Source organism: Chenopodium quinoa, unplaced genomic scaffold, assembly GCF_001683475.1.
Source record: "Chenopodium quinoa cultivar QQ74 unplaced genomic scaffold, ASM168347v1, whole genome shotgun sequence".
NCBI classification, from domain to species: domain Eukaryota; kingdom Viridiplantae; phylum Streptophyta; class Magnoliopsida; order Caryophyllales; family Amaranthaceae; genus Chenopodium; species Chenopodium quinoa.
The window spans coordinates 9,409,322-9,429,233 of NW_018743292.1; the positions used below are offsets into that span (position 1 = coordinate 9,409,322).

The 19,912-nt window shown below is 32.9% G+C and overlaps 2 protein-coding genes and 1 pseudogene across 3 annotated transcripts; 1 reads left to right on the plus strand and 2 right to left on the minus strand.

Annotated features, from left to right (window-relative positions):
• Positions 1-301: 301 nt before the first annotated feature.
• Positions 302-3,952, minus strand: LOC110736917. 2 transcript variants are annotated; one of them, XM_021917255.1, is made up of 6 exons: positions 3,431-3,952; positions 3,115-3,264; positions 2,388-2,570; positions 2,194-2,251; positions 1,561-1,658; positions 302-779 (listed from the first exon to the last, which is right to left on the minus strand). In XM_021917255.1, the coding sequence occupies exons 1-5, from the start codon at positions 3,556-3,558 to the stop codon at positions 1,575-1,577; spliced, it is 603 nt and encodes a 200-aa protein (XP_021772947.1). In that variant the 5' UTR covers positions 3,559-3,952; the 3' UTR covers positions 302-779; positions 1,561-1,574. The 2 variants fall into 2 exon arrangements, with proteins under 2 accessions (XP_021772947.1, XP_021772948.1); XM_021917256.1 differs by having other exon boundaries at positions 3,366-3,550.
• A 4,846-nt stretch (positions 3,953-8,798) lies between these two features.
• On the plus strand, positions 8,799-11,713 carry LOC110736918 (pentatricopeptide repeat-containing protein At3g05340-like). The gene has a single exon (XM_021917257.1). The coding sequence runs from the start codon at positions 9,238-9,240 to the stop codon at positions 10,636-10,638; it is 1,401 nt and encodes a 466-aa protein (XP_021772949.1). The 5' UTR covers positions 8,799-9,237; the 3' UTR covers positions 10,639-11,713.
• Positions 11,325-18,335, minus strand: LOC110735915 (annotated as a pseudogene).
• Positions 18,336-19,912: the final 1,577 nt, after the last annotated feature.

Below are 19,912 nucleotides of genomic sequence, written 5' to 3' on the forward strand. Positions count from 1 at the left end.
TATGTACGCGAAATAACACTTATTTTTCAATTAGTCACTTAGCTAAGTATTCCTACGTCCTACCATTCCTTCAAATTGGTTGCACTTCACTTATTTTGAGAGTAGTCACTTAGCTAAATTCTAGAAATGCAAAGCAACTGTAGTTAAATAATAGACAATGAAACATTGTGAAGGAAATTCGTCAACAGGATTTGCAATAGTGAAGTTCAATAGTTCTTAGCATTATCCAACATAAATTTTCAAACTTGAGCATCAACTTCCAAGATTAATATTGTTTTTATTTCTGAAGTGAAATAGTGAATAAGGGTCTTAGCAATTGAATTTGCATAATATCTGCTCATTTCAAAGATAACAAGTATTACATATGCTTACCACGTAGTACTTGGCCTAGGGGTTAGATTTGTATTTTACAACTTCGAGGTTGTGACTTGTGAGATCAATTTCTACGAGGGCTACTTTGGAGGTGGGGATTCTCTTACCCTCCCACCACTCTTAAGGTGCCTCACCTACTAAATTGGACCCTGACGAAAGCTAAGCACATTTTCATCTAATACAGTGACCTATCTACAAGAATAAAATACAAGAAAATATACGTTGATACATGGATCTATATCTTTGTTGTAATCTGTCAAGTGACCTAGAAAAGCTATGTAGTATGCAGCTCAAGTGGCTTCCTATATATATGTTGATACTGGACCAATTCGAAGGTTTAAATGTGTTGTTTTACATCATCCATAAGCATTAGTATCTTACACTCTTCCGTGGGTTTCGAATTATCCCTGCAAAATATTAATAAAATAGTAAGATTATCATTTTCAATAAATTTGAGCAAAGTTTGTTTAATACTCTAATAGATTTTCTCCTATAGTTCCGAAACACTTAAAAAAAAATGACCTCAAACTCAAAATTTCATTGTATATGCAATTATCATGCCTCTTTAGGAAAGTTATTCAACCACAAGAAGTAAAAGAGAAAATATAGGGTGATATTTGATAAAATTATGCTGAACTTTTGTATTGGTTAACTATAGGTTAGGGACTAACTGGAGAAGGTACCCTTTTCATATGGGATTATTGGTTAGGGACTAACTGAAGATCGGACAAAATGAAATTATTAGACTATAAATTTCTTACTTTCAATCTTTTTCCACAAAAGTTTAGAATTTCCGTAGCCTGTAAGTTCCCAGACATAAAGTTAGTGAAACTAACCCAGTTACCCCCAGTCTTTGAGGGTGAACTTGTTTTTGTACTTGCACGTCAAGAAGAAAAAGGGCAGAAGAAACCAGTTCATGACTTAACATCGGTAGAATGCTACCTCCAATTTCCTGTAAGTTCAGACTATACCACATTTTGACAACCTTCCACCTTTATTTGTTATCTTTGATGCCCCCTCATCACCCCATAGAAAATATTTGGTGTTTTAGTGGATTAATTTTTTAAAAGGATTCCCACAGCCACATATCCAAAAGCCCAATACACACAAGGTGCAGAGAGAAAGATCACAACTCAGACGCAAGATATATGTGAAAGAAACAACTACTACTATATTTTTAACACATACTTCAGCACTAGTCACTATGTGAGCTCCAGCTTCCTTTGCAGCATGGATGATAGGCGTGATGGGCTAAGGAGACAGAACCCATTCCCCCTTCTATATACCTGCAAAAGGACAAAACATAATTAGCAAATATATATGTATTTTCAGTGTCAGCGATCAATTTTTCTTCATGTACTTAAGCAAGGTGACAAAGCACAAAGGTTAACACAAAGTAATCTCCCCACTATCCTTGCTGATCATTGTTTGTATCACGAATTTCAAATAACTAGGACCTAATTATACGACATTATTCAATGCAATCATATACTGTATTTTGAGTATTCCAGTTACTTCAAAGTAACCTTGCTCGAGGATACTTGCACAAAATCACTGGACATCATAGTGAACATATTCAACCAGCAGGTAAATTTGGGAATATAACTCATTCAAGCAACCCAACAACAAATCCTCAGCTTTATTACCAAAAGGATGGGGTTGGAAGTCATTTTTAAGCTAAAGTAGGTTGTTTTCAGAGGTAAAACTTAAGGTACAGGCGTACAGCTTCGCAAGGTTTGCTTATTGGCATCATAAAGCCTTTAAAAACAAAAATGAAAGCATTTCAGTATAAAAACAAATTTCATTTAGTGAAACCGTTACCTCAAACCAGTTATTCGGAACCTTAGAAGCTGGGGACAAAAGATGGTCCATTATATCCCTGTTATCCAGAAGAACAGTACATTGCAAGAATAAGTTTACTTAAAATCATCCAAGTTACTCAATTGTCACATAAGATTGTACGCCGCTAGTTGCTTCAAGTTACTATTGTATTGAATCACACAACAAATTCTTACCCCATCTCTTTTTGTCCAGGGGAAACTGCATGTTGAAGGCAGGCTGACCAATGAGTTGACTCATTCATCAGCTTATTTTTCAACTTGTCACCAAAAGATGAGGCAGCTTCAGAGATTCCATGAGTCGGTGAATCCCAAATTGGATCCAAGAATTTATAGAAACACTCAAGCTGACTCTTATATCTGCATAAAAAAAACCAAATTATAAATGTTATTAAAGCAGCAAGATTAGACCATTATAACCAAATCAAAACCAAGCAGAGAATAAGATCTAGCACTTCCAATCACATACCTTCCCAAACAATTTCCAATAGAAGATGCACACATAGTTTGCGTCTAAGATAATATGTAAACGTCAATATAAGCCTGAAGTTTCATTTCGTAAATGTTTTATGCAGCAATTGAATTGTCTGTTTTTCAGTCCGGTAATTACCATAGCTCGTCTTATACAAAAGCATTTTAAACCAATGTATCGTAAGTGGTAATCCTACATCATTCAATTTCCAAGATACAAGTGATCATACAACAATTTATACCTAAATTTTGAACAAATTGTTATAATTTTCAAGCTACTAGAACAAATCCTAAATTCAACCTACTATTGATCATACTTCATTAATTTCACACAGCACATTATCTCATTTCCTTGAACAATTTTGAAGCCACTAATGATCATATAACAACTCATCCATGTCTCTCGATCGAATATCACAATCAATTAGGATACCTAAGATAAGCAACAGCATCGCGAAAGCACAGCTTAGAGATCTCGGTACAATCAAGCTCCCCTAAAACAAGACATCCTTCATCCAAATTCGGCGTAAACGACGCTGATGACGGATCCAGCTTCATTCCATACCTCTCCAATTTCAATTCCCTATCATCATCATCATCATTCACCACATTAAAAAAAATTATAAAAAAAAAAAAAAAAAAAAAAAAAAAAAAAAAAAACACCATGCATCTCCAATTCCATACCTTTCATATCAAATCAGAGAAACACAAATATAAACAAATAAAACATATTAAGAGAGAGAAAGTACTCCTCAGCACCACCGACACGGCGGCGCTCAACAGCGGCGACCGGAAAACCACCGTAAACTGCCGTCAAACCACCACCGATTAATGCATTTATCGTAATTTCACGACTACTGAATTGAGTCCACCACATTAGAGTAGAGATGGAGAGAAGAGGGATTGAGTGGGTGTTAGGTGGATCGGCGCTTGCAGGTGCCTTCAATGGTGATGATGCAAACAATCGCGAAAAATAGAATTATGATTCCGATTATTATTCCAAAAGTTACTACATCCATTTTTTTTGGGAGGAAATTAGCAATGGATTAAGGATGGATAAGGGGATTAGTTTTGGAATTACAGTAGAATTTGTACGGAGTAGCAAATTACAGATACTATGCTTCTACCAAGTATTCTACTAGCAAGTGAGATGGGGACGGGACTGTTTTTTTTTAGTCTTAAGATTCCAAGGCTTAATTTAAGAGAGGAGTTCAGGTTACTAACAATGATAAACGAAAACTATCAATAACTATATACTAAAAGACACACTAGCAATGACACGTGTCGATTTCTGGTGTGTTCTTAGTATATTTTTTTTAATAATTAATTACTAAATTTTATTTAAGGAAGTTATATAAAAAAAAAAAAAAGGTTTGTTTTTTTTTGTCAACTATATAAATGAGCAATAATATTTACCATTTGTATGTTGATACTCAATTAATTACGGAATAATAAGAAAATATATAATCGTTTTCAAGAAGATGTATTTTGGTGGAATATATTTTAAGAATATGATCTTGATCAAATATTCCATGTTACTTCTATTTTGTTAAAGATATTAAATAATTTTTATATTTTATGCTATAAATAAATTAATTTGTCAAAAGTAATTAAAATAACGTATCGTGCATGGCACGGGACCTAACCTAGTTTATGTTTATTAAATGACACATTAAGGTCCCGTTTTTTTTAGTTGGTAGAGCATAGCACAACAGAGTAGGATTGAGCAGAACATCTCAAAAGAATAGGGCCTAACACTATTAAAAAAAAAAAGAAATGACACCTTTGTAAACCATAAAATTCAAACCTGCAATATACAAATAAAGAGGTAGAAAAATATACGGAAATAATTATTTCATTCATAATTTGTGGAACTACAACTCTCATAAATCTCTTGATTCCTCTCTCCAAGGGCTAGATTTACCGGGGTCTTATCGACTTATTCCGGTTATACCTATAATGTTTGGTAGTAGGAAGGAGATGGAGTCTTCTTATTCCATCTGAGCCTAATCAAACCCTAGAAATGTGAAAATAGTATTGTACACCCGGGTACACCATGCGCATGGTGCACCCGAAAGGCGGAAAGAACATACTGTTATTTGACAAAGAACATACCATGTATGATAAATAACATACTTATGTTTGACAAAGAACATACCTATATATGTTTGATAATATGTTCTTTTATACTTATGTTCTTTAACATATGTTGATTAAACATGTTTTTTGGGTTTCAATAATACAAAAAATGTTATTGAATTTGGCTCGTATGTTCTTTGAGGTGATGAGTTCTTTAACATATGTTGATTAAACATGTTTTTTGGGTTTCAATAATACAAAATATGTTCTTTGAATTTGGCTCGTATGTTCTTTGAGGTAATGAGTTCTTTAACGTATATTCTTTAACGTATGTTCTTTATTATGTTATTTTGAATTTTGAAATTTGAAATTTAATTTGAAAATGAATCTTAAAATTATTTTTAATTGAAAATAATTCTAGAGAGAGAAAACTAAAATTATTTTGGAAAGTTGAATTTTTGGAGAGAGGAAATACTGTTTTTGGGGAAATGATATCTTTGGTAAAGATTTTTTCTGTTAATGTGTAATTTTTCGTGAAATTTAATAAAGTTTTTATCATGTTCTTTTTGTAATGTCTTTATATTCTTTAGTTTTGCATGTTTTTTTGTTAAAAGCAAATATGTTTTTTTTCAAACACCTAAAAGATCTTTTTCGAACACCTAATGTTCTTTCGCCTTTTTTTTGTTTAATCGGGTGCACCATGCGCATGACGCACCTTGGTGCACCTAGCACAAATAACCTTTTTATATAGAGTGTCGTAGAGTATGTAGTAAACAAAATAGCTATCAAATATTATACGAGATCTTAAAGATAATATCTTATATATTTTGATATTATCTCCTAATTTACATATATTTAACACCTAAATATTAACAAAATTTCGGTGTCAACAGTGTTAAATAGGCATTCGTTTCTATAAACAGATGCCTTCTATTTCTCCTATTTTTCTCAGTGTATTCGTTTAATTCGATGACAAAGTCATTGAAAATGGTGGTGTTGGTGTTGGTGTTGGTGTTGGTGTTGGTGTTGGGTGAAGGGTCCATTGAAAATTTGAAACGGTTTGAAGAAGATGATAAAGATGGGTAGGGACTCGGAGAAAGAAGAATATTTGAAGGTGGGTGGGGAATGGGGAATGGGGATCGGAGGAAGAAGATGAAGATGAACAATGCCTTTATCGTTGTCTTGGCCATCTATGGCAATTTATTTTGATATTTTTCAGGGAGAAGAAGGTCTTCTCGTTCTTTCTCTTTAGATAACTTTTTCAACTAGGATTAATACTAGCACTGTTAGGAAAAAAAAAAGCACAAAATATCAGTCCCCGTTAGGAAAAAAAAAAAGCACAAAATATCAGTCACACCTTGAACAATAAGAGATATATTATTGTAAAATCTGCAACATAATATTTAAGGCAAAATATATGTTAAGGTTGTTGACACCGAAATTTTGTTAATTTTTAGGTGTTAAATTTAAATATACGTAAATAAGGAGATAATATAAAAAAAAAATTAAAAGATATTTATCTTCAGAATCTCGTAGAATATATGATTATTATCTTGTTAACTACTCTATGACTCTCTATATAAAAAGGGTCGTTTCTAAGGGTTTAATTAGGCTCGGATGGAATAAGTCACAAAGACCAAATCTCCACTATACTACCAAACATTGTAGGTATAACCGAAATAAGTCGATAATACCCCGGTAAATCTAGCCCTTAGGAGAGAGTAATCAAGATATCTACGAGAGTTGTAATTCCATAAATTATTAATGAAACAATTGTTTCCGTATATTTTTTCCATCAACTTTTTGGTGCAGCAGGCCACACCGTGTGGCAGGTGTTACCCGATTTATTTTGTTAGGAGTTACCCGAGTTATTCAGTCATGGGTTACTTGAGTTACTCGGTTAGGGGTTGTTTAGGGTAAAAATACCCTTGACATGTGGACCAATGCCACTGTGACACGTGTCCCTAAGCTCAGCGCTCAATGAGCCAATTAGAGCATGACACGTGTCATTCAAAGGGGAAAAACGGGCTTCAAGCCCATAACCCTAGAAACCATAAAACGGTGGGTAGCCCATCTACTTAGGTTAAATAACCTAAAAGGGCACCTGTCTATAAAGACTAATAATTTACATCAGTTACGAAGGGAATAACATTATACACATACAACTTAGAGAAAGATAGTAAAACACTCCGATATTGAGGTTGTTTGAGACAACCGGATGATCACTCCTCTCGTAAGAGGAGCCTGATCCCCCTTTACATTCCGCACTTTTTACATCCGAACACTTTCTAACTTAATCGTCGGAGGCGGAACTCCCACCCCCGAAGTCTCCGTTGTTTTGTAAGTACAGGTGCGTGGATCCAGTCTTGGTGTTGTAACTCTCCCATAGGACATCCAAAAACCCCCGAAACAGGGGTTACTTGAGGGGTTCGGATATGGGTTACTCGAGGGGTTCACTCGGTCAAGGGTTACTTGAGGGGTTACTCAAGTTACTCGGTCAAGGGTTACTCGAGTTACTCGATTAGGGTTACTCAAGGGGTTACTCGTTCATGGGTTACTCGAGTTACTCGGTCAAGGGTTATTTAAGGAGTTCGGTCAGGGGTTACTCGATTAATTCGGTCAGGGGTTACTTAAGGAGTTTGGTCAAGGGTTACTTGAGGGTTCAGTCAGGGGTTACTTGAGAGGTTATTCAGTCAGGGGTTACTTAAGGGGTTACTCAGTCAAGAGTAACTCAAGTAACCCCTAACCGAGTAGCTTGAGTAACCCCGACAACTCGAGTAACCCTTGACCGAGTAACTCGAGTAACCCCGGCAACTCGAGTAATCCCTGACCGAGAAACTCGAGTAACCCTGGCAACTCGAGAAACCTCTGACCGAGTAACTCGAGTAACCCTACAGGCCGCATACAAAAAATTGTGATATTTTTCTACCTCTTTATTTGTATATTGCAGGTTTGAATTTTTATGGTTTACAAACACCTTTTTATAGAAAAATCTATGTAACAAATTTTTTTCTTTCTACTAAACCTACCTATTTAACACTAAAATAATATCAATTAGTGGTTCGTGGAGGCGGATGTACCATGGGCATGGTACCTCCGTTCCAAGAAAAAAAGCGGAAAGAACATTGTATAGAAATGTAAAGAACATTTAGCTAAGATGAAAAGAACATTTAGTTAAAGTGAAAAGAACATGTATGGAATTGCAAAGATTAAAGAACATATATCTAAAATGAAAAAAACATATTGTTAAAATGTAATGAACGTGATAATTTCCGAGCGTCTATTTTAAAAGAATATGAAGAATATAATGAAAGAACATAAGAGATAAAAAAAATAGAGCTATTAATAACAATGAACATAACACTATCTTATAAAGAACATCATCTTCAACCTTTGTCACATTAATCTCAAATTCAACATCTAGATTCATCAAATTTCAAATATGAAAATAAACAATGAATTTATGATTACAAAATATTCTATTTCAAATCTAAAATAACACAATTAATGAGAAATATATACAAAAGTTCATTCAAAATTACCTTCGACCTTTGATTAACAAATCCACATATTCTCCTTCATTATCAATCACTCCATTAACAAAACAATGATCAAAAGCACCACGAAACTCGATCTAAATGCGCAACCATCGTCTTCTATCAGTAGAATTTCTTTCTCTCTATAAATGTTCTATTTCTCTCTCTAAAATTTTTATTCCTCTCTCTAAAGAATTCAAACAAGTGAAATTAAAATATGAAGAAATTATACAAATTTCTAAATTGAGATTGGGAAATAATTACCAAAACTCTTCAATTATGGAACAAATAATTCATTTAAATATTGAAAAGCTAGATGTTCTTTACAAAATACTATTATGTTCTTTCTGTTTTTTTTTTTAAGATTGATGAAAAGATGGATGTACCAAGCTTGGTACATCTTCCTCCACCTTAAAAATTTATACTACATTAGTCTCATGCGATGCACGATTTGATCAAATAAAATTTTCTAAATTTGTTTATTTTTTCATACCAAAATTTTAAAAAAAATAATTCCGAGAACAAATAAAACATCAAATCTTAAAAAAAAATAGAGCTCATATAAAAATTGAATGATGAAAGGGATACTTGAAGAAGAAAAATTAAATTATTATTGTTAAAAAGAATAGATCGTTTTTTAGATTTTGATACTAATAATAATGTAGCTGATCACAATTATTTTAATAAAGTAAAAAAAATTTACAAAATTTTTGTATTAGTTATAGATTCAAGTTAATAGAGGAAAAAAAAATGTTAAACGTGTCTATTATTTTGAGACGAAGGAAATAATACTCCGATAAAGAAAAATTAAAACAAAACTGAGTTATCTAAAGTTAACAAGTACAAGTATATAAACACTGAAATTTGGTTTCATTTCTTTCAAACATAAAAGCGCCCAAATTCCTAGTGTCACAAATCCAGGCAATTAAGTTGGTACATGGATGAAACTCAGATGGCTATCTCACAAACTCACCTCTTTCATGAGTTTCATCCATCATCCTCTTTATCTCTCTCCTCCAATTTTCTCCAGAAATCTCACTACTTCCCCAAATCCCAACTTCAATCCATGTATTCTCACCCACATTCATATAAGCCGCCTTCTTTCCAAATTTGGAAGAGAAAGAAATCTTCAATTGGGTTCTTCTCTTCACTCTTTGATCATAAAAAACTATTACTATTATGATTTTAAATTTTACAATGATCCCAGAACTGTGATTGTTGTTTGGAATTCTCTGCTTTCAATGTATGCGAAATGCCGGGCGCTAGGGAATGCACTTAAGGTGTTTGATGAAATGCCCATGAGAGATTCTGTTTCATGGAATTCTGTTATTTCTGGGTTTTTGAGTAATGGGGAATTTGAATTTGGATTTAAGTTTTTAAAGAGGATGGTTGGATTGGGTATTGGTCAGCTTGATCAAGCTACTTTTACTACTGTTTTATCAGCTTGTGATGGGGTGGATTTGCTTAGGGTGAGTAAAATGATTCATGGGTTGGTGATTTTAAGTGGTTTTGAAGGTGAGATTACTGTTGGAAATGCTTTGATAACCTCGTATTTTAAATGTGGGTGTTCGGGTTCTGGGGACCGGGTTTTTCGTGAAATGGGTGACAAGAATGTTGTTACTTGGACTGCTGTGATTTCTGGCCTTGTGCAAACTGGACTGTGTGAGGATAGTTTGAGTGTGTTCAGTTTGATGCATGGCGGATTGGTGGAACCGAATTCTGTGACTTATTCGAGTGTGTTATCAGCTTGTGCTAGTTTGCAGGTTATACAAGAAGGGAAACAAATTCATGGACTGGTGTTAAAACAAGGATTTCACTCAGATTTCTGCATTGAGAGTGGACTAATGGACATGTACTCTAAATGTGGAAGCATGGAAGATGCCTTGCAGATTTTTTACTCAGCAGATAAGCTTGATGAGGTCTCCATGACCATTGTGCTTACTGGTTTTGCTCAAAATGGGCTCGAAAATGAAGCCATCCAAATCTTTACCAAAATGATGAAAGCAGGAATCGACATTGATCCAAACATGGTTTCTGCCATTCTTGGTGTGTTCGGTTCAGACACTTCTTTGGCTTTTGGCCAGCAGATTCATTCATTGGTCATAAAAAAGAGATTTGGTGCTAACTTTTTTGTTAGCAATGGGCTCATTAACATGTATTCCAAGTGTGGGAATATGGAGGAGTCAATGAAAGCTTTTAGTCGTATGCCTCAAAGGAACTCAGTTTCCTGGAATTCTATAATAGCAGCCTTTGCTCGCCATGGCGATGGATTGAAAGCCATTAAATTGTTTGAAGAAATGTTATTGGCAGGAGTAGGGCCTACTGACATTACATTCATATAATTGCTACATGCTTGTAGTCACGTGGGTCTAGTTGATAAAGGCATGAAGTTCTTTGAATCAATGAGCAAATTTCACCATATCAATCCAAGAATGGAACATTATGCTTGTGTCATTGACATGTTAGGAAGAGCCGGGCTTCTTAGTGAGGCTAAAAAATTTGTAGACAACTTACCTGTAAAGCCAGGAATTCTTGTATGGCAAGCCCTGCTTGGTGCTTGTGCTGTCTGTGGTGACTCTGAACTGGGGAAATATGCTGCTGATCAATTGCTTCTGTTAGAACCTGATAACCCTACTCCTTATGTACAGTTGGCGAATATATATTCAGGTGAAGGGAGTTGGAGAGACAGAGCTAGGACTATAAAGAAAATGAAAGAAGTGGGTGTATCTAAGGAGACTGGTAAAAGTTGGATCGAGATTGAGAGGAAGGTTCATAGCTTCGTTGTATGTGATCAGATGCATCCACAATCTGAGACCATTTATGCTGTGATTGCAGAATTGTTCTTGCAACTGACTGATGAAGGATACAAGCCAGATAAGAGATTCATCCTGCATTACACGGGCCAGAATGAAATAGAGAGTCAACTGGAAGTAACTGCTCCGTAGTAGCTTGCAATCAACTTGAATGGTTTAGTGTTCTAGAAACAATTTTGCTATACAGTTGCTAAGACATCATCCTGATGCTAGAACTAACCTTTCAAGGTAGTTCTACCTGCTCCTTGACCCTGATGTAAAACCAAAAAAATTAATAGGAAATTGGAGGTTGTCTGAAACAATAACTACTTGTCTTCAATGGCAATAACAAGGTTCCATTGGTATATCTAGACCTCATGTTATTCTACCAATATGAGGTCTAGATATACCAACGGACACTTGTTATTGTTATTCATGACAAGAGTAATTATTGGCATGCACTTCCTCTATGAGGATAGTGAGCCTATACGATATCGTCTATATGATATGAACTCATTGTTGTAGAACTTTGCAGTTTTGCTTGAATACACGAAATATGGTGGCTCACTCGGCCGAAATATCACTCTTTGTACTCTATTCTGTTTGATATGAATGTTCATTTGCACTAGGCACAGCTCTGTTAATCTGCCTGACAATTACTACAAGAAAAGAGGGCATCCCATTGTTTTTGCACCAAGAACTAGATTAGTGCTCTTTCCGTTTTACTGGAGGCTATGTTGTTTTCTGACAAAAAATTTAGAACTGAAAACAAATTTAGCTAATAAATTCTTGTTGATAAAACAAATACGGAGTACTCCGTAATTAGTTAACTACATTCAGTTTATGATCTCTCAATGGTGTTACACTACACTATTACATCAAAGTTTAATACGAAGTATACTAAGTATGCTTTAATAGTGCATTTTTCTAAGTGGTTTGTTTTATCAATCAACTTTAAGATGTCTCAAGTTCTCTACTTTTAAAATTTTCTTAGATTTTATCCAGCGGTTCACCGTGATGCATGGTTATTGAGAGAGAGAAAGTAGGAAAATAATAATAATAAAAAAAAACTAGTTTAGGACCCGTGCCATGCACGGTCTATTTAAAAATTATTCAAAAATTGACAAAACATACACATAAAATATAAAGCCCGTGAACAAACAAAAAATTGACGTAATGTATTGCAATGACCATTTTATTATTGTTAATAATAAAGTATTTATCAAGAAAAAAAAATCATTAAAGAAATAAATTAAAACACAAAAACATAGAGAGAAAGAATAATGTTGAATTGCACATGTGTTATCATTTGCTTTGCCTTTTATTTTTTTCATCTCCAGTAGTTGTTCTAGAAACTTGAACAATTATTATTTAATCAAGGAAGATAGCAATTGAATGAGATCGCCCGTCTACATATATGATCACTGCATAAAAAGGGTAAAGATCAGTATATCTTATTTAAAATTACATAATAATAATTATAAAATGTACAGTTGAAAAGTTTATTAAAAAAATGAAATGTCAAGATTATATAGTATATATGTAATAAAATTATAAAAAGCTATACTAAGTTATGGTCATAACTTCTCATATAGTATAGATAGGATATACATAAAATAAATTATTAACATTTTTATGAGAGATTTTTACGTTATTATTTGTGTAAATCTTTGAATTGCTTAAATTATATTTAGGAATGATTGTTATACTAATTTTGCATAGCATGATAATTTACATATTTGGGGATATGTTTACATAATAATGCATATGATGATCATGATACTTATTTTAAACAAATATCTCAAATTTCTATTATGTGGCATAAAAGTACTAAATGCCTTCTTTCATTAGATTTACGAAGGAACATGCTCTCCATGATATTATTGTATAATAATTTTTCCATATTTAAGTTGACCAAGAAATAAGTAAGGAAGTAAATTTAAGAAAAAATAAATTAAACTTTAAATTTACACAAAGATAAATTACGTACCTCATTATGCAAATTTTGAAACACCTCTTTGTATACTACATTGTATGTAGTATGAGATATTTTTCCTTCTTTGTCACATATCAAAACTTTTAGTCCACTTTTCTTTGTGACTCTTGAAACCGCAACATATAGTTGACCATGACTAAATACCGGTCTTGGGAGATATAGGCCAACATGTAAAAGAGATTGACCCTGGCTTTTGTTAATAGTCATTGCAAAACAAACAACTAATGGATATTGCCTTCGTTGAAATTCAAAAGGCAATTTTATGTCAGTCGAGGTTAAAAGCATGTGAGGAATAAATACCTTATGTCCAATGTTGTTTCCCGATATGATTTTAGCCTCAATTATATGGTTACCCAGTTGAGTAATCACTAACCTAGTGCCATTACATAGAACAACATTAGGTTGGTCTATATTTCTAAGTAACATAACTGGAACCCCAATCTTCAGTTTTAGGGTATGATTCGGAAGTCCTAAACATTTGATGCTATTTAAGAAATACGGTGTATACAACTCTTGATTACCCCTCACATTTCTATCTGATGCACAAATATTATCTGAGCTATGATAAATTTTCTCTTCCCCGGGATTAATAGACAATAGATGCTCATTAACCACCTCTTCACACATCTATTGGCACAAGAATAGCTCTCTCTTGAAAGTATGTTGCGTTATCCAAATTATGTGATGTGAAAGGATACACACTTTCAACAATAGATGCAACTGGACTATTAACTTCATCTTTAATCAATATGTCATCAAGAATTTTTATAATTGCCTCCCCATCATTAGGTTCTCTTTCTTTACCATCTCCAATTCTCAATATCCACTCTGAAAATTCTTTGACCTCATTTAAGTTCAAATGTGAACTTCCCACTTAAAGTCTCATATTTGAGTTAATGATAGTACACGACAATAATCCCATATGTATGAAGAGTTGATGGCTAAAAATACAATATCTTGTCGACTTCCTTTAGGAAAAACCGGTAAAATTTGTCGCAAATCTCCACCAAAAACAACTATCTTGCCACCAAATGGTTGATCCATACTTTTTGGATTAGAAAATCTCATAATATCCCTCAGACTTCTATCTAGAGCTTCAAAACAAAACCTATGAACCATTGGAGCTTCATCCAAATAATAAGTTTTGTCTTGATTAAAAGATCGGCCAACGGGGATCTCTGTTTAATTTCACAAGTTGTATTTCAGTTACATTTATTGGAATTGCAAATCTAGAATGAGCAATTCTACCTCCGGGAAGAAGAAGATATGCAATTCCACTTGATGCAACATTAAGTACAATTTCGCCCTGACATCGTATAGCAGTAGAAAGTTTTTTCCACATGAAGGTTTTTCCTGTGCCACCACAGCCGTAAAGGAAGAAAACACCTCCTTCATCTCCAGCAAGAGCATTCATTATTTCATCATACACCCCTTTTCGCTCATCAGTTAGACATGAAAATAGTCTTTTATGCTCTAAATCCATGGACGTTCTATCATAAAGAAGTTCTTCTTGAATAAGCTTATTAAGCCTGTGAGAAACCAAATCATGATCTGGTAATGCTATGGCATCGGAGGGAATTGTGAAAGACTACGACCATTACTTTGCAATAAATTCTCTATATGTGCCAAAGTGTGGTCCTTTAATTGCTCTTCACTTAACATCAAGTCTAACAAAAGTAAATTGTAATTTAGCACGGGTTGACTTTATTTGCATGCATAAAATAATTGAAGTTTTAAAAAGTAAACATGTTTGCTTACACGAAACTTATTACAGTAGCCTAGTGATATTTGAGCGTAACGTTTTAATCTATTGGTAATTCAAAAAAAAAAAAAAAAAAACCACCTGGATACATGTGAAATACCAATAAGGCAATAAGTTACCATCCAAAAAAATAAAAAAATAAAAAAAATTACCAATAAATTAAATTGGATATTTGAACTTATTGGTAGTTCACGTGTCCTTTATTAGTGCATACATTATGTAAAGAATTGCTTATTGAATATTGCAAAAGGGATTTTTTATATAGAATAATTATATGATTCTTTATCCATATGGCCAAAGAATAATCTTTATGTATTACATCCTTAACTTAAACGTGGTATATTTGTATCTCTATATATATCTAACTAATATATATTGGACTAATGAAATAAGCAAAATTTAATAACATTATTAAACACAACCAAACAACTTAAAATCATTGGACTAATGTCGTACCAGGAATTTGAAGAATACTTCTTTGTCTGAAAAGTACATCATCTGCAAGGAATTTCCATATATTCTCCCACACAAATTCGGGTCTTGACATACTTCCTGATATTAATAAAGTCACAAATAGGGTTCTTAAATACTATGCTGATCCCCAAAAGCTTGCTTCGGTTATACCATCAATGTATTCCTTGTCACCATTGACAGTTCTAATATCTTCATAACATGTTGGACCTTTAACTATATTCAACAAAGAAATGAGGTAGTATAGCTCTCCACTTCCGGGAGGAACATAATAAATTCTTCCAATAGAAAATCTTTGATCCCTTTCCCTCCATTCCTTCCTTCCCTTTTAGTGCCACATAAATTCTGTAGGGAACTCATAATTAGTTAAATTTCTTGCTTTCTGAGACTTTTTATTGCAATCCATCCATTTTAAAAACATTGAACTATTGATCCCCGGCTTGTTTATGACGTCTTCAAGTGGCTCGTCATCCTCAAATACAATACTTTGGTCACCAGGGAGATGAAAACTCAATCTTTCAACTGATGGAGTTCTATAATGAATATCATAAGCCAGAATTCTCCAAACCACCTCACATGGAGAAATGTACCTGTTTATATTTTTCCCATTTATTAAGTGCTTATATAATTATAATGAAAGTAAAATACTAAATAGATATAAACTTGGAAAAAAACATAAAGAAATACATATCAAGTATGAATTATAAATACAAAAGCCTTGTAAATAATTATAGTGAATTTACCTGCAATCATAGTATGCTTTTATCTCAACTTTATCATGATTATTTCCATCGTCTCCACTTGTTTGACTTAGAGATGCGGTTACTTGATCATGTCTTTTGCTAATATGTTTAAACAAATATTTAATAGCACGGGATTGATTGCACCACTCAACATTTATATGAGCTCCATATTTCATGAGTAATGAAGGATATTAGGGACGACATACCGATTATCCAACAAAACTCCATTCTTTTCAACTATTCTACCATTATTTCTTCTTCTATACATAGGATATCCTTGATCATCCACTATGGTTCTCTCAATGAATTTTTTGGGAAAATGTTTTGAGCACTTTCCATCTTTCATACATGGTGAGCGGATATTATGTGCACCACATGGACCATGAAACATAAAGTCTCTAACTAAGCTATATAAATCTGGGTATGTTTCCTAATTAGGTATTTCTGCAAAAATAACCTTATCAATGTCATCGGCATTAGGAAACTTGTCTTCTTAGCGCAAAAAAAAAAAAAAATACGATATGAGCATTAGGTAGACCATGTTTTTAAAATTCAATTGTATAGATCAGAGCACTGCACATGTAATGAACTTCATTATCAATTTAATTATTACACTAATTAATATACCTTAAAGTTAAGATAAGTGAAATGTATAGCATTATATAATTATACTATTAATTGAATTATATATTCTTAAAGTGGTTTAGGTTGGTATACATAATGGTGTCATATGAGCGTGATCATTATAATATATACTATAAAAAAAATAATTCATCATTTCATCTACTTATATATAGTAATACTAAAATTTTTTGAATCAATTAATACTATATATGATTTCATGCATGTTTCCATTTATTCAATGTAATAATTATTCACTTTCTCTAAGCTAATTGTATAGTCATCTCTATTAAATCATAGTAGTAATACATAATAGTAGATAATCGAAAATCTTATTGCTTGTTTCCAATTTTGCATTTACAGCTTGTAGGAATGTATCTAATACTATTTTTTTGTCGTATATAATATTTTAATGGTAACAATTATTCAATAAATAGCATAAGATATTGTAATAATGGTAACAACATTTCAAAAAGAAAAAAATTGACTTTAAAAAATGATGTTAATACTCACAAGCTTGTGCTTTTCCAAATATTTTTCCTTCCTTCAAATCACGAATCAACTGATCTAGTTTGATTTTGAAAATTCTGCAAAGAATGTCGGGTCGATCTTCAGGTTTAAGACCTCTCTTCTGCGCATATCTTAGGATTTCGGGCCATTTTGGATTGCAAGTGAAAGTGATGAACAATCCATACCATTTGCAAATAGCCATGGCATCTTGATAGTTTTGGGCATTATATCTATCACAACCAGTAAAAGATGAAGGTAATGTCATGGGTTTTCCTGTCGAAGAAGAATTAGTGTTTTGTCGTGGCACTTCTTTGAGATTCTTATACTTGTCTACACTGAGTTGTTTTTGACACTACTAGAAAACACCTGATTTACGGCGGAAAAATTCCGTCGGTACACCTTGTAAATCCTTTTTCCGTCGGTACACCTTGTAAATCCGTCGGAAATGGCTATTTTTGACGGAATTCCGTCGGAACACGTTGTCGGAAACCAATCATGATGAGTTCGAATGTAACACATTCTTTCAGATTCTATCATCGTGAAACCATCAACTAAAAATTGTTGGAATAATTTCCGAGACCATAAAATAGTGAAAGCCTTATCTTCTCTCTCGTGTATTCTAAAAGCAAAGAAGTCTCTCATGGTCAATTTCTTTCTTTTTCGATTGCTGCTAGTTGAGTCCCTTAATTGAATACCAAGTCTATAGCCATCCTATCCATATGGAATCAGTAAGGGATATTTTAGTGGAAGATAAGATGGATGTAGTTCATTTATACATTGTAATTGACTGCTTTGTGTCTCAACTATTATATCTCTTTCTCCAACTGAACTTCCAACATCTCCAACTATTAGAGCTGCTACTTCAGATGCAGTAGGCAAATTGTAAGTCCTTCCATCAGTCTCCCTTCCTCCAATGAGTTTAAGCTTAACAGCCTCCTAATTGTTCGACTCAAATCGATCTCTAGCCACTCTAAATGCTTGAGCTAGTGGATTATATTCATCAAACATTTATCGCAAATCTTCAACAATTGTATCATCTAATGCATTATTTCTAGTATTATAAAAACAAAAAACAAAATGGATATCTTTTTGAAAAACAGAAGAAAATCTTTGTATATAGTCTATAATATCAATACCTTTTCATTTTGGATGGGATCCTTGCAAATATTGATAGACTTTGAAGTCACATCTATTTCTTCATGCTCCACAAATTATGTCAATAGGAAATGGTAAATACATATATAGTATATATTTTATAAATCAATAAAATGTTTGTGCAATTAATAAGTACCTTATTAGAATTGACTGCATCTTCGAATAGTTTTACAAGGTTCATATCATCAGACAATTTAGTCACTGTGAATAAAGGAGAATTTTGCTTAAGATTAAAATTTGTAATTTTAACCTTAAACAAAAACTTTCTTTTCAAGAGTTCTTCTAAATCTTTAGGTATTGAATCACTATCTCCATCCTATATCATGAAAAAAATTAGACTATTAGACTTATGATAATGCATGTTTCATTCGTACTCTTCAGAAAATTTTATTTGATAAAAATTAGATCAAGTTATATACATCTAACGTATGAAATATAGTAATAATTTAAACAAATTATGTATACCTTTAATTAACCTTCTCTTATGTATAAAGCAGATTTTCCTAAAACTTGCATCACCTCTCGATCAAACATAACAAACAAAGCACTTCCCGGTTCATCTACAACTCTAACTTGTAGTTTATACCTTGGGACAGGCTCTACATAATTATTGCACTTATCACACCAAAATTTTGTAAGTTCATTAATAACCGTACTCTGAATTTTCTTATAGTCCTTCTTACATGCGAGGTAGAACCAACCATTTTCAAGATCAGTAGAGTCAATTGTAGCCAATGTCACACAGTTACAAACCTATGGGCAAATTAAAAAAAAAATTAAAATATCTTAGTTATTTAAGCACTATGATTATATATATATGAAGTCTTCTATCTCAGTAATGTTGGAATTTAAGCACCAAAATTACATACCTTTGTTTGAAATCTTCTATCTCAGTATTGTTGAAATTTATATGAAGTTTAGTGACAAACAATGAACTCGATATCTGACAACACCTATATTGTAGAGAAAGAATTCAAAACACACACATATAAAGTGAAAATCAATCATATAAGGAATAAAAATCTTTAAAAGTAAATATACCTTGAAAAGTCTTGATTTTTGCAAATTGAATGACAATAAAAACTTGTCGATTTGGATGCTCGGCTAAATAGTCTCTTAGTTGGTCAGCATATGTATTCCATAAAGTGCAATCCAAGACATTTTTTCTATAACAGACAAAATTAAATTTTAGGTGTGTCATGAATCAAATAAAAAAAATTATTGATACTGCATGATAAGATATGACTAAAAATAATGTATCTATTAAGGGAAAAAAATATTCTACTTACTGCAAATCCTCCAATTGGATGTTGATCATCTTTTGTTGATTACCATCTTTTAAAAATGTATTGGTTGATGATATTCTGGAGAGATATCCAATATAATCTATTTTCATGATTAAAAACAAAAAATCAATTATGTGTAAAAATAAAGTAAGACAAACATATAATATTTAAAAAAACTTAATTCATCATACCAACTAAAATATTAGTGTCCAGCTTGTTTGAAACTATTGAATTGTAAGGTTTCAAATCAAAACCACGAATGGGAATGCTTGTTCCTTCC

Bases quoted from the DNA above. Each gene is read 5' to 3' on its own strand.
- LOC110736917 (XM_021917255.1), bottom strand. From the start codon at position 3,558: ATGTGGTGGACTCAATTCAGTAGTCGTGAAATTACGATAAATGCATTA. The intron at 2,252-2,387 runs GTAAGAATTTGT...TCTGGATAACAG, and splicing joins CCTGGACAAAAAGAGATGGG to GGATATAATGGACCATCTTT. The intron at 1,659-2,193 runs GTAACGGTTTCA...GTCCTTTTGCAG, and splicing joins TTCCGAATAACTGGTTTGAG to GTATATAGAAGGGGGAATGG.
- LOC110736918 (XM_021917257.1), top strand. From the start codon at position 9,238: ATGAAACTCAGATGGCTATCTCACAAACTCACCTCTTTCATGAGTTTC.